Source organism: Erithacus rubecula, assembly GCF_903797595.1.
Source record: "Erithacus rubecula genome assembly, chromosome: 1".
Taxonomy (NCBI): Eukaryota; Metazoa; Chordata; class Aves; order Passeriformes; family Muscicapidae; genus Erithacus; species Erithacus rubecula.
The window spans coordinates 9,804,450-9,817,883 of record NC_136658.1 but is presented as its reverse complement, the minus strand read 5'-3'; the positions used below and the strand labels follow the sequence as shown (position 1 = coordinate 9,817,883).

At 40.1% G+C, this 13,434-nt stretch overlaps 1 protein-coding gene across 2 annotated transcripts in view; it reads left to right on the top strand.

The window, feature by feature from the left end:
• Positions 1-914: 914 nt before the first annotated feature.
• The window catches only part of LOC306810328 (SAM domain-containing protein SAMSN-1-like), a 35,234-nt gene continuing 22,714 nt past the window's right edge, over positions 915-13,434 (top strand). Inside the window, exon 1 of one of the 2 annotated variants that reach the window (XM_079322793.1) lies at positions 915-1,071. In XM_079322793.1, coding sequence (XP_079178919.1) covers positions 1,015-1,071 — 57 coding nt within the window. In that variant the 5' untranslated portion in view covers positions 915-1,014. The remainder of the gene's footprint in view (positions 1,072-13,434) is intronic. The other variant, XM_079322794.1, reaches the window with a different exon arrangement.

Here is a 13,434-nt window from a genome sequence, read left to right as displayed (position 1 = left end):
TCCTAAATTAAGATTTAAATGAAGCTCTGTGGGGAGCCTGAAAATTTGGGGGTTGGAACTGAGAATGTACCTCCATTGTTCAGCAAAAAGTTGGGAATATTTCATAGTTTCAAGGTTTATGGCCTATGATTCACTACAAATACGTTTTACTTAGGATGCTCAAGACTTTTGTTTGTTTCCCTAAGATGAAAAAAATTCAAGAAAAATGAAGCAAGAATTTAAGCTATTTTAATAGTTCCACTTTCTTTTGCCTTTTGGGCTGATTTTCAAGGGTTATAGAAGATCTCTGCCATTTCCCTCAGCCTCTTGTTTAAAATCTTTTGTAAGACTTGCCTTTTCTCTCGTGACTTTTTCAGCAAATCAAGGAAAATTCTGTGATGAATGGCAAGAAATTACTTAACCATGCAAGAGAAAAAGATGGCTTTAGGTAATTCCCTTCCCTGCCAAACAGCAACCTTTAACCTTATGGCTTTTATTGCATTGCTGGAGAGCCAAGAGAGGAATGGAGGAGTTAGGGGCCAGCTACACCCACAGTGTACCTCACATCTGATATCAACAATATCTCTTGGTCCTCTGAATATCAGCACACCTTCTTCACACACAGGTCCCAGCACAGGTGGAAATAAAGGTGCACTTAGTGCCATAAGGCTGAGAGGGAAAAATTGAGAGAGGAAAAGAGAATTATTTTCTTGAGGGTGTCTTGAGGCCTGATGGTGAGCCAGCAGCAGATAAGTTTTAAAGCATCTCTCACTTTGACCCCTGCCCTAATTCTCAGCTCATCTCCTTGGTGCATCTCTCTCTTCTTATCCCCGTCACTCCCTCCCTTCCTTCCTCACCCCCTCCCCAAAGGGAGAGTTCAGTTTACTCCCCCATGCAACAAGCTGTGTGAAGTCACATCCTGACAGAACAAGGAACTGCATAACCCATGTGCACGTCCAGAGTGCCCTCCCTTGCTCTTAGTTTGGTTGCAAACTTGTAGCAGTTGCACATCCAGTGGATTAACGTGAGCTAAACATGCTGAAGAGAAAACCATCTAATGTGTCTGATAAGGAGAAAAGTCAAAAGCCAAAGGTAAGAATGTCTCATTCTTGTCATCAATTAATAATAATAGGAATTCTTAACAATTTTTAATATGAGGGTTTCCTCTTAAATCCTAACTTTAGGATTTTCTTAAATGCTTGCAAATGCATCAGTGCTATAATCTCAGGAATCTGTTTGCATATACTCACTTTCTAATAGTAGAGATCCAATTCAAGGGATCAGCATTGTGAAACTGCTATAGCTGTGCTAAAGAATTTGGGTGCTGGACTTTGTTGCTTTATGCTCTGCATCAGTCTTTCAGCAGATGGGCACACAAAATCCCCTTTCTTCATTTCATCTATGATAAACAAGTGATGTCCCAGAATGGAGTGTGAGAATGAGTGAAGAATTAGAAAAGTTTTTAAATTAATTCCTTATTTTAATAAATGTGCTTTTGCATCACCATAACCACTGGAGAAGAGGGTACTTGGCAATCAGTGTTTACCATTTTAATTTCTCTGGGAATCATTAAAACACCAGCCCGAAAGAAATGCTCTGAACAGATTGACTATGTGCTACATTGGATACTTTCCACAACCTGGAATTGTAAGAAAGGAAGTTAGAGTTTTGCAAGACACACAAGGATTTATCCAATGCTTGAAATTTATTTTCAGTCCCTGGACTGAGTGCAAAATGATCTCTGTGCATTGTATTGTACAAGTGCTGTAGAGTATTGCAAGGCTGCAGTGCCACAGCTACTGCTCGACCTGAGCACTTCAGTCTCCATTTCTGCCTCAGTTTATTGGTGCTGAAAATTTAACAAGGAGATTAGAAAAGCCTTCCAGGATTTCTCTGCTCTCAACAACTGGTGTCTCCCAGTTTACAGGCCCACCTTCACATTGTTTGGGAATAGAGCTCCCTTAGTGACTTCTGTGTCCTAAGAGATTACTGCAGACACTGTTTCTGCAAGGATGCCTTCTGGTTTTACACAGCATTGGCTTTTGTGGATTGTGCTTGCAATTTTAGACTATGACTCACTAACAATTAAAATTAACAACTTTTCCCATGGATTTGAAGTGATTTTGATAACATTTACCTCACATTTTAATATATTTTTTAAGCGTTGCACAAATTGGTTTGATATGCATTGTTTTTCTGCTCATGCTGTGTTTTAATGACAAGGAAGAATTATAATTAATATCTAATTACATTATCAATTAAACAAGAAATGACCATGAAAGTCTCTGGGTGTGGGCTTTGTTTCCCTGTCTGTCAAATATTTTCAAAAGCCAGTTTTGTCCATTTTATTCTTCCAGAGTAACACATTCTTTAACAATAGTCTGATTTTTTTTTTTTTAAAGCCCACTTTTGCTCACAACTGTGAAAACTTTGCACAAGGAGAATGCCTTTGCTGAATGTGCTGCTCACAATCAGGGCAGGGGAGCAGACAGTCCCATGTTGCATAGAATGGGAATCTTGGTTTGTTGTAGCACATTTTGAAACTTGTCCCGGGGAAGCAACGTAAATACTGCAGTTGCTTAATGCTGAATTGGGTAAGATTAGGTCCTCATCCCTTGGAGAAGTTACAGGATTTCACAAGTGACCTCTGAAGGTCACATCCTGGCTGTCCCTGCTCTGTGCCAGAAACATTTGGCACCTCCTTCTGCTCACAGGGCACAATACCAATGACCCTGGGCAGCTCTTGGGCTACCTCATCCTTCCTTTAGGCCACTTAGACATCCCAGTGTCTCCAACATCCACACAGACCTGTGCCAGAGTCATAATGCCTATTTAAATTTTAAATGAAAATCATGTTTGGAGCCTTAGACCCTCAAAGAGTCACCAAAAATATTTTAGGTAATTGAACCTTAACCATGGTGACTAATTTTCTGTATCATAACTGTACACATTTCTGTGCTTTAATTAGTGTTTCAACAATATTTTCTTTTTAACCCTTTTGGTTTTCTTACTTTCTAATGTGAAGAATAGTGGCATGAGTTTAAAGATGGATGAATATCACAGAAGGCTGGTGTTAAAGCCTTTCTCAAGGCAGTTTTCTGTCCCTATATAAAACCCCTCATAATGGTGTACAATTCAATGACCAATGCAAGAGTAATACAGGTTCAGTATCTCACTGTTCACTGTGTGCAATGCATTTACCTTAGTTATTATTCTGGTGCTTAAGGGAATTCTGCAGATGTGTTAGATGCTGCATAGACAAAAATCTATTTTAACACTCTCAGTGTACACTATGGAAAAGTTGATCTATGCCACAAAAGAATAGTTTTGCAGGGTTTTTTTGTCATGCAGCAAGATTTCAATAGTGCTTCAGCCATGCTAATAACTTATTTGAATGTCTGGCAGCTTTTGTGTATTCATGGGTATGCATATAACTACTGAATGGATTTATATAAATAAACATTCATTGTTAGGCAAAAAGACATCTGAACCAGGTGTCATTCCAGAGAAAACTGGGAGACAAATGAGAGAGAAATGCATTTCAAGGAGATACTGGAGGGATTCTGATCCTTTGCAAATGTTTATCGTTGTAGCTGCACACACATTTATACCTTGTGTAGGAGCTGAGGAAGCTGAATTATAAAGGAAAAGTCCTAAGGGATAAAAACACCCTGGTTAATGTTGAAGAAATTAAATTTCAATTCACTTGAAGGGCTAAGCTCTCTAATCCAAGCGTATCTAACCTAACCTATGTGTCTATCCAGGACCTTAAATGACTTTATATCACCACAGAAGCTGTGCATCTCCCATCCCTCCCTTTGGGGAGTCCTTACCTGCCCTCCTTTCCTTTCTGCCAGATCAGACACGGCTTGGTATACGTGGTGTAGCTGCTCAGAGCTGTGGAATTATCTGTGGGCAGGTGAGGTCAGGCAAAGTAGGTCTTGCACAAAGCCCTGAGGTCCCTGGTCACGCTGGTGGCTGGGGCAGCTCACTGCAGGGACAGTGTGTGGCTCCTGCAATCCTGGAGCACTGCAGAGAGGGAACACAAGGGGGGAAAAGTGTCCTAGATGTGTTTCAGCTATGGGTCTGTCTGTCCCACCATCTCTCAGAGAGCTGGGGAGGATGGGAGCAGCTCATTTGGAGGATGAAGGAAAGTCCTGAAATCACCTGGATTTCAGCCTCTTTGCACTGTTTTACACATTTGTTCAGGTGCAAATAATCTGTAAAACAACCCTGCATTGTTTTGCCCACTTGCCAGCACATGTAATGTGCTGGGCAGAACCTGCTCCTTCCTCTTTCTCTCTGTCTCTTCCCCTTTCCTCCGGACACAGCAAACTTGAGAACTGCCTGATGATTCTCGGCTTTACTTCAACGTGAAGCAAAGATGACTTTGTGCCATTTTTCTGGCTTGACTGAAGAAAGTCTTGTGTCATTATTCTACATGACAGTTGATCTATGTTTATGCTAAAGGTTTGAGACATTTTTGTTCCCTTATTCTGCTTCCAAATGCACTTGGTGCTTTAAACTCAGCTTACTTCTGGTGTCTAAGACAATTCAGGGTCAGTGCCTCTACTTTTTGTTTAGGCAAAAAGATGTCCAAGCTTCTAATTAAATCAATATTTGCTTACTTAAGTAATAAACCATTATTTGTTTTCAGGGCTAAGAGAAAAGAGTTGCAAATCCAATGGGAGGAGGCATTTTAATATGCAAATCTATTCCCTAGTACCATTTCAATTTCACCAGTAATTTTACTTTATGTAAGCTTAAAATGAAACCCTGACACTGCTGAAATAAATGCACATTTTTGCCATAGACTTGAGGCCAGAATTTCACCTTTTTCTATATTCTTCATAGAAGGCCTGATCCTGATTCTGACTTAAATGAATAAATTAGCTGTGATCCCATTGATTTCAGCAGGATTATCTGAGTAAAGTTTATCGCTTGCCTAAGTGTTTGGAGCCTGTAATGCAGCCAGATGCTATAAGCAAGTTTTTTTTGGTGCCACATTCTTCTCAGACAGTGACTCATGCCTCTCCAATGGGGAATACTTCTTAAAAAAAAAAAAAAAAAAAAAAAAAAAAAAAAAAAAAAAAAAAAAAAAATAGGTACAGGAAGCCTAAACACCGAAAATAATTCGAGACATAATTAGATCTTCTGTAGGACAAGATATGCAGTGAAGAGATTGCTCAGTATTAATGAATATTAACTAGGGTTTATCCTTGAGTGGGGAAAGCTGAAGGTTTTAATTTTATTTCAAAGGTAAAGACTGGTAAAGTTATGAAGTTTTATATTCTTTTCTTTCCCCCTGAAATTTCGAGTGCATAATAGATGAGCCAGTGCTAATGTCACAGATGTTAATTTTCACAGCCATGACTGAAGTGCTGTTTGTTTCCATTTGCATTTCATTCTAACAATGATGAGAGGTGATGAGTTGATGATAAGCTGTTTGCACCGCACTGCCCGCTGTGCAAATTTATGCTCATAGGCAAAGATGACACATAGTTCTGTCATTAAAGGGCTTTACTGCCTTGCCTCTTGAAGAAAGACTGTTTGTCAAAATCCATTTGAACTCTGGTAAATAAGCAGGGGCAGATGACAACATCTGGGAAGTATTTTTAAGAACCTGGTTTATGGTGTAAATACCTGTGGGCCTTTAGTGGGGGGGTTCAGAGAGAGAATAATGATACTTGTAAAAACCATGTGTGTGTAGATGGGGAAAGGAGGGATTGCAGGTGACACTTCAGAAGATGTTTTCTGTCTCCTCTAGGCTTCATAAAACACTGGAACAAGGTTAGAGTGAACCTTGGGTTGTTTTCCTTGTGTGAGTGGGTGGTTCTACATATTACAGCTCCTCTTACTTCTGCTATTTTCTCTTTATTTATATTATCATCATGCTTCTTGGTCATCACTCTTTATTTTCAAGAGCAGCTTCAGAAAGTGGTGTCTTAACTATATATGTTAAAACTATATATGTGTCTTAACTAATATATGTTAAAATTCCTCTTCTAGAAAGCTATTGAAATTTGAGGAATTTTGTTTTCTCAGCAGGAAGCAAAGGTCCAGAGTGTTTCTGGGGAAAGAACAGCCACCTCTGACCTGGCCCTTGGCAGAAGGCTGATTAGGATGACCATACTCCCCATTTTGATGCTCACATCAAGATATAGTCTTATTAAGGACTCTCACAACTCTTGGCTAACTTTTGTTACAAAGGAAAAATTATATCCGTGGCTTGTTCCAGTACTGATGCATTTCATGTATTCTCTTGATTAAAGCATCTTTTACATTTTCAGCAATTTTACACAATACTAATTTAATTTTCTTGTTTCTTCCCTATCTTGGTTTCCTTCACTAGCCAGGCTTAAGTCCTTAAGAGCAGAATATTTTAAAACAAGTGAGAGCAATCTTCCAAAGAGAATATTTGCACATTAATATTCATTTTGCTTACAGTAACAAATCCAGGGTTTTGTTTGTTTTCTTAAGCAAGTAGGAGCATTTCAAGAAGTCTGCCTGAACCACCTTATCCAGGCATTTTTAGAAACCAGACTATCAGCCACAGCAATATAACTGTGCTCTGTGATAAATAACGTAGCACAACCACCAAGGTGACATAAATCAACATTAGGTGCCTCTTAATTCTTTAAGAGTTGTTTAAGAGCACTTGACTTACTTACTGTGTTTCTAGGAAAACCAAAATACCCCAAAGTAAACAGTGGTCAGGATATCTGTCATTGCTGGGAAAAAAGCAGTAACAATGTATGGGCAGGACTAGCAGAGGATGTGGCCTACAGTTTCCTGTAGTTCAATATTCATCTAGTAATCTATGTCACAGCATAAATTCAGACAAAAGCTGTTACAAAGCCATCACCTGGCAGCTGTATAAGCACTTTCTAGGTGGCTACAAATGCTTCAGCCAGAAGAATCAAACCCCTTGATCTGTGGGCAGAACCCAATGGGAATACCAACTCCAGAGAAGGAAAAAAGTCTTCTGAGTCTCTGTAATCACAATATCCCTCAAGCCTTCTCTTCTGAAAGGCTGCAACAAAGGCAGCAGAGTTACTCCAGTTGTTAGAAACAGTTATACTCTGTTCCACAAATTGGCAGTGTCAGTGGTTTTGCTCAACATTTGCTGCTTGGCACCAAGCTACAGATTATATATGCTCTGAATATTTAGAATACCATATTTCCTTTAAACCATACTAATAGAAAACTTTTTTTTTCATTAATCAGATAGATTGTGTATGTGTTGTTATTCCACGGGAAGATGAATGACCGCTTACCTTTTTCCTAAGTGAAATATTTTCTGTATTCATGCTTACTCTTACCCTTGTAGCTTTTAAAAATTTTTATTCCACTGACAGTTCACCCAAGACCATGTTCTTAATATTTTTCTTCTTAACTTGAGAGTGAAATTCAAGCCTGAGAAAAAGTTTGGAGACTTCTTCAGGAAAGCTGCTTCTTTGATTATGCACAATATACATCTTTCTGCCAGCTTTCCTCTTCATATTTTCTTTGGCTTATTCCATGGATACACAGAACTCTGGATAATGACTTCACCTGTGCAGAGTTTTCAGGCTGCTTATTGTCAGTCATAACATCTTCTGGCTCTTTCTGGAAAGCTGAAGGTCAAGAGCAATGGGTCTTCTATCTCATCACCCAGCACTGAAGCTGACAGGTTTTCTCTGGCAAGAAGCTCTAGTTCTGCATCATTCTGTCTTCTGGGTGGAGTTTTAGTCCTTTTCCTACCTTTCTATGCCTTCATCTCTTTTATCACCTTCACAAGAACAACCATGTAACCTAGCACTGTTGAACTTGATTTCCATGAGGTGCTGCATGGTCACTTCCTTGAGCACTGTAAGAAGTGACTCTACTTGTCCCTGCTGACCTCATCAGAAAGTGTGGTAGGTTTGCTGTTCTTCCAGGTATGTTGAAGGACAAGTGGGATATGAGTCCCTGAATACTTGAGTACTTGGCTTTAGGTTTTTCTGCAGTGCTCTTCATGGCTTCTCCAGGGAGAAGATAAACACTAGAGGAGTTCTGCTCAACCTGAGAACACGGTGCAGTTTCCTGTCTTCCCTCTACCACTATGTTTGAGACAGGGATGGAGATGTGTCACTGACAGGCTGCAGCCATGAGATAGAGAAATCAGCTCCACTCAGCAACAGCACAGCCAAAAGCAGATGTGTGAAGAGGAGACAACACAGCGGCTGAGACAGCTGAGTGAGCTCACACAGCTTCTCTGCTGCCTCTACCTGTGCAAAGGGGATGCTCAGCTCCACTGCTCCTGAGCTGTTTCACTCAGAGCCACAGCTCTGCTCTTTGGCTCTTACACTCTGTCTCTCTTCCTCCTTCTTTAAGATCAGATGTAAAGTTCAAAAACCTCTTCAAAAAGCTGGAAAGGGGACGTTGTTCACTGCTGGATAAGCAGCTCAGAACCTGTGGAGAGGATGCATGAAGTGACTGATGATGGTAGAGCAGGCATTCAGCTCTAGCACAAGCATGTGGCAGGGCTCTTCTGATTTTGGCTATTGGCATGTTTACATTATTTTCCTCCTGTCTCTATAATGAAGTTTATATTTGCTTGACTAATGCATCTTGATAATTGTGATAAAATATTTTAAAATGTCTTTGTGTTTGTGATTTTAGCCAGTATCTGAAGGAATGGGAAGAGGCAACATCTTCCTACCCCTTCATGACAGCTTAAAATCGTGTAGTTGGCACAGTTGCCTTTGCAGTGATAGGGCTGATTTCAATAGGATTTGGAGTATTAAATCTGGGGCTCAAAGCACACCTCAAAGCCATCAGTGCTGTTGCTGCCCCACTGGGGAGTGTCTCTTCACTACGTGTGGTTCTCGTGGAGGCTGTGGGAGCAGGGCAGGAGGGAAATTCTCAGTCTCACTTTTCTCATGTGTCAGGATGAAAACACACTGCAGGCACCTGGAACACTTGTTTTTCATGAAATGAAGCTGTAGTTTTCCACTGAGCTGTGCTCACAAGGACTCATGCCACAGAGATAATCAAATGGAGAGGGGGGAATTGATGTGCCCTTACTGGCACCCTGGTGAGCTGTTGATTGTATTAATTCCTTTCCTGGAGTGACCTAAGCAGAATAAGGATGATATCTTCAGATTCCTAGATTTTCTTTTTTTCCTAGAATTGTTATTATTAAGTTTACATTACAAAGCAAAGATAGAATTTAATGCATTATAATTTGAACACTAAGAAGGATTATTACACACTCCCAAATTATATGAAAACCCTGAGCTGGCAACCTTCTTTCAGCTTCCATACAAAACCAAAAGCCTTGCTGAACTTATGAGATCAAAATTCCAAGGAGCATATTTAGGATTCCCAGGCATAAACTGTGTGAGCATGTCCAGTTTTTGAGGCCTGAGAAGCTGCAATGAAGTGCCACATGTGCTTTCTTCAACTGGGCAATCAGGATAACTTTGGCCTGTGTATGATAATAAGCCAATGCTGGAACACAGCCATTTGACAAGGGAGGAAACCAGATAAGGGAAAAAATGGTGACCCTAGTCTACATTTCAAAGGAGTCAAAAGTTAACCCACTCTAATGAGTGTAGTATTTTATTTCTTTGTTGTTTTTTCCCTTTGTTTTCCAATATAAAAATAATTTAAATAAATGAACATCTAGATCTGATGAACCACTCAAATTCACAGTGAGTGATGATAGATACTGCACTGAATTTTGCTTCTCTACTGTAGTGCCTCTCCATTAAGGCAATTTCAGCTAATCTCACTATGGATTCATTAATCAAGTGCAGTCAGGATGTCTGAAGGGAGATAATGAGGGGGAAAATGGCCTACAGTTTGGATCTTATTCTTCAGCTAGTTATTTTGTTTATCATGTTCCATAATATTTGTACCCCGATAAATAAATTCCAGTTGCAATTAGTTGTCATAACAGATGACTAGGACATCTTTATTTACAAATTCAAAATCATCCCATAAATAGATCAATTAATTTTGTGTTCTCTTTTACATCACATGCCTATACAGTATCAGTTAGCAGGGAAATGGAAATGAGGTGGACTGGTACATTTTAAAATTTTCTCCCTTTATCCAAAGATGCAAGAATCTGTGGAGATAAAGTCTCTAATCCCACATCTTTTTCTCTAAGCACTAACATCCTGCAGTATCAGCAGTTCTTAGTGTCTTCCAAAATTTCTCCTCTGAAATGCCCAAGAAAAGATTTGTTCATTTTTTACTTACTTTTTACTCATTTAGGATTACATATGGTATATCTGCCCCACATAAAGCTGTCACTATATTACTTTAAAAAAAAAAAAAAAGTTGAGATTCTAAGAGCCTGGTGGGTTTGGAGACTGCTGAAGATGGGAATGTTTATAAGCTCTGTGATATTAACTGCAGCACTCAACCTCAGGTGACATAAAGCATGCAAAAAAGAACTTTCTGTCAGTTTTATTATTTCTAAAAAGGTTCCCCTTGAAAGAGAAGAGTGACCTTGCTCTGCTGAGCTGACATATGCCACTGAATTAATGGCTAGGCTTTGCTGTAGGGAAGCTTGCAGAAACATTACAACTCCAATGGCTGAGTTCGCTGCGAACATTAATCAGGGGAACCAAGATGATGTATCAAACACTCATTTAAAAGTAATAAAAACTAACTCTCTTTCTGCCCCCCTCCCCCAAGTTTCTTAGAATTAGCTTGTTGTTGGTCATTACCTGTTGTCAAGGGTAAGGCTGCAGTAGGGCAGTAAAACTCGTGCAAGGGCTTTCTGAAGTTTGCTTACTCTTCAGAAAAAGAACAAACGAGCTTTCGGGACGGTCAGACTTGACCGTGACTTAGAGGTGATTTTTTTTTAATCATGTTTTCATCTGGAAGGTCATTTGAAGGAAGACCTTCCCCTGAAGAGCCACATTCCCACCTCCTCTGCCAGAGCACACTGGTTATCCCACTTGTGGGAGTGCTGGCCAGGCGTGGGGGAAACTGAACCTTTGGGGCTGGATTCCTCTCAGCTCCTCTTTGGCCATAGGTATTTTTGCCTTCACTTAAAGCAAACATGTTTATGAGTAATTTTTCTCAGACAGGAAATCCAGCAAAACCCTGCAAGATCAGGACCTAGATAACACACAGCATTATTAAAATTATGCTGCATATGTAAGCAGGAAAAGGACCTTAATTGAAGCTGCTAGGTGATTTGGTTTTGAAATGTGAGAATTCGTCTGTGAACTCAGCTAGTTTGAAGAGGAGGAAGTTTCAGGAGAGGAAAGATGTTGGTATTTAAGGGATTAAAGATCAAAGCCTGCAATGCTTACCAAGTGTTTAACCAGCCTTTACCCAGGCAGTGCTCCCCTCGGCTGCAGGGATGGTTTTGTGGAGGGTGGATTTCAAGGCTCATCTCTCAGTGCTTCTGCCCATGTGTAAATGAAGGGTAAAAAAAGGATAGCAGGGAGGTGGAAGTGCACATCATGCCAAATCCTTAACTGTCATTTTCATAGCTCCTCTGAGTTTGTCACACATCCTTAACCTTCTTTTAAAGTCATTTTCTTTTCATGGTTTTCTGTGCCACTGAAAGTCACTTTTAATTAAATGTCATATAAATAATAAAGTCTTAATTGCATAATTATTGCAAATACCTGTGTGCACACTCCCAGAATTGGACAGACTGCCAGGAGAGCACTTGGAGTGACTTTTCTCACTGGGAACTGAGAGTGCTCTGCAGCAACTGGGCAGGAATGATGGTGCTCAACATTCAGGGTCAATGTGTATTTAAAGAAAGTGGACTCAGATCCCTTCCCCCCTTGCACATTTTGCAATGCTCACTTGCAGAAAACTTTCTGAGTGTTAAGACTGGCATTTCCTAAACTGCTTCCTTACTTAGTCCCTCACAAAGTAGTTTAATCATCGCAGCACTTTCTTTTTTTTTTTTTTTTTTTTTTTTTTTTGCCAGACTAAACTGCCTCTTTGCTCAGATGTCCTACATGTCCTCTTTCCAGAGGAACACCTTGCCAGCAATCCCACCCTGGTTTAACTCCAGGAGCAGCAGCTGTGCCCTGTTCTCAGCAGCCCCAGTGCCTGCCCAGGGCAAGGTGTCCCTGGGAAGGAATCTGGGTTTGCAGTGGAGACTCTGGCTGGGTTTTTGGGAGCTATGTGCCATGTGTCAGCAGGGATTGAGGCTGCAGAGACCGAGGCTGGCACCACTGAGAGGCACTGATAAAACAGCTGCTCAGTGTTTACTTTGGAGAGCACAGTTTGTTCACCTGGGGTAGTGTTAGGTATGATTAACTCTTTTTTTTTTTTTTTTTTTTTTTAATTCACCTTTGCTTTTCCAGTCCTTTTCCACGTTAGAGTTAGGGTGTTTGATCTGAGGCTTCATGGTGGCAGTTCTGTTCAAAGTTCACTTTGCTTCCCTCTCTCCCCCACTTCCATGCAGCTTCTGAACACCAGGCCACGATAACAACCAGTCTTTTATAGAGTCATTTTTAAGCCAGTTAAAAATGCCATTTCAGTAGATTGCTCTATTTGAGTTAGCAGGAACAAGCTGTATCTTTTTTATTGCTTTTGTCTGGTGAAGTGCAAGGTTTAGGCCGTGTTTCATGTGGGCTATAAAGTTATATTAATGTGTTGGTTAGTGGTCAGAAGTTCTCTATGTGTAACTAATGTGTAAATAGGAAAAATTCCATGTGGTAGAGAGGTCATGATGTTTTTTATCGCTTCCCTTACCCTTTGGAGAGTTGTTTAATCTTTTATGCAAATTCTCATTCTTTATACAGAAGTGAGGAATTTTTCAGTGGTGCTTGGTTTGTGGGGTTTTTTTTCCACAGAACATCCAAAAAGCTATAAATTGCTATCTTGCCATCTGGGAAAGTAGGAGACAATTCTTTTGATTATCTATGCAAGAAGAGAAGCTAGCAGAGTGGAAATATTTATCCCTACTTGGTAACTCTTTCATTCTCAGAGTGATTCCCTCCTTCTGAAGGGACTGGAACCATCAGAGAATAGAACAAATGAATCAAATCCTGATCTCCACTTATCTCCATCAATCAGAGCAGCAAGAACAGGCTGTTCTCTTGAAGGCTGCTGTGTCTGCTTTCAAAAAAGAGGGAAGCAGACAAGTGTCTGTGGCAGGCAAGGAAATTGAGCAACATGCTGAGCTCTCTTTTTATTACTTCCAGTGTCCACATTTGCTCCTATACAGCTTACATGGTTTGGGTAGTCAAAAGATGAATGGAAACTAAAAATTAAAATGCATGGAGGAATTTTAAGAGATTTACTTGTGTGAGAGGGTCAGTACAAAGCCTTTGACACATGTGGGACTTAAAAGATATTTTGAATAGACTAGAAGCAAAATATAATGGGCCAGGATTTCTGACAGCAGGCAACCAGATTGCTGAGCAGTGTGAATTGTCCAAAGAAAAATATGGGATTAATATCTCCAACAATGATTATTTATCAGGATAACTGCTGTCAGTT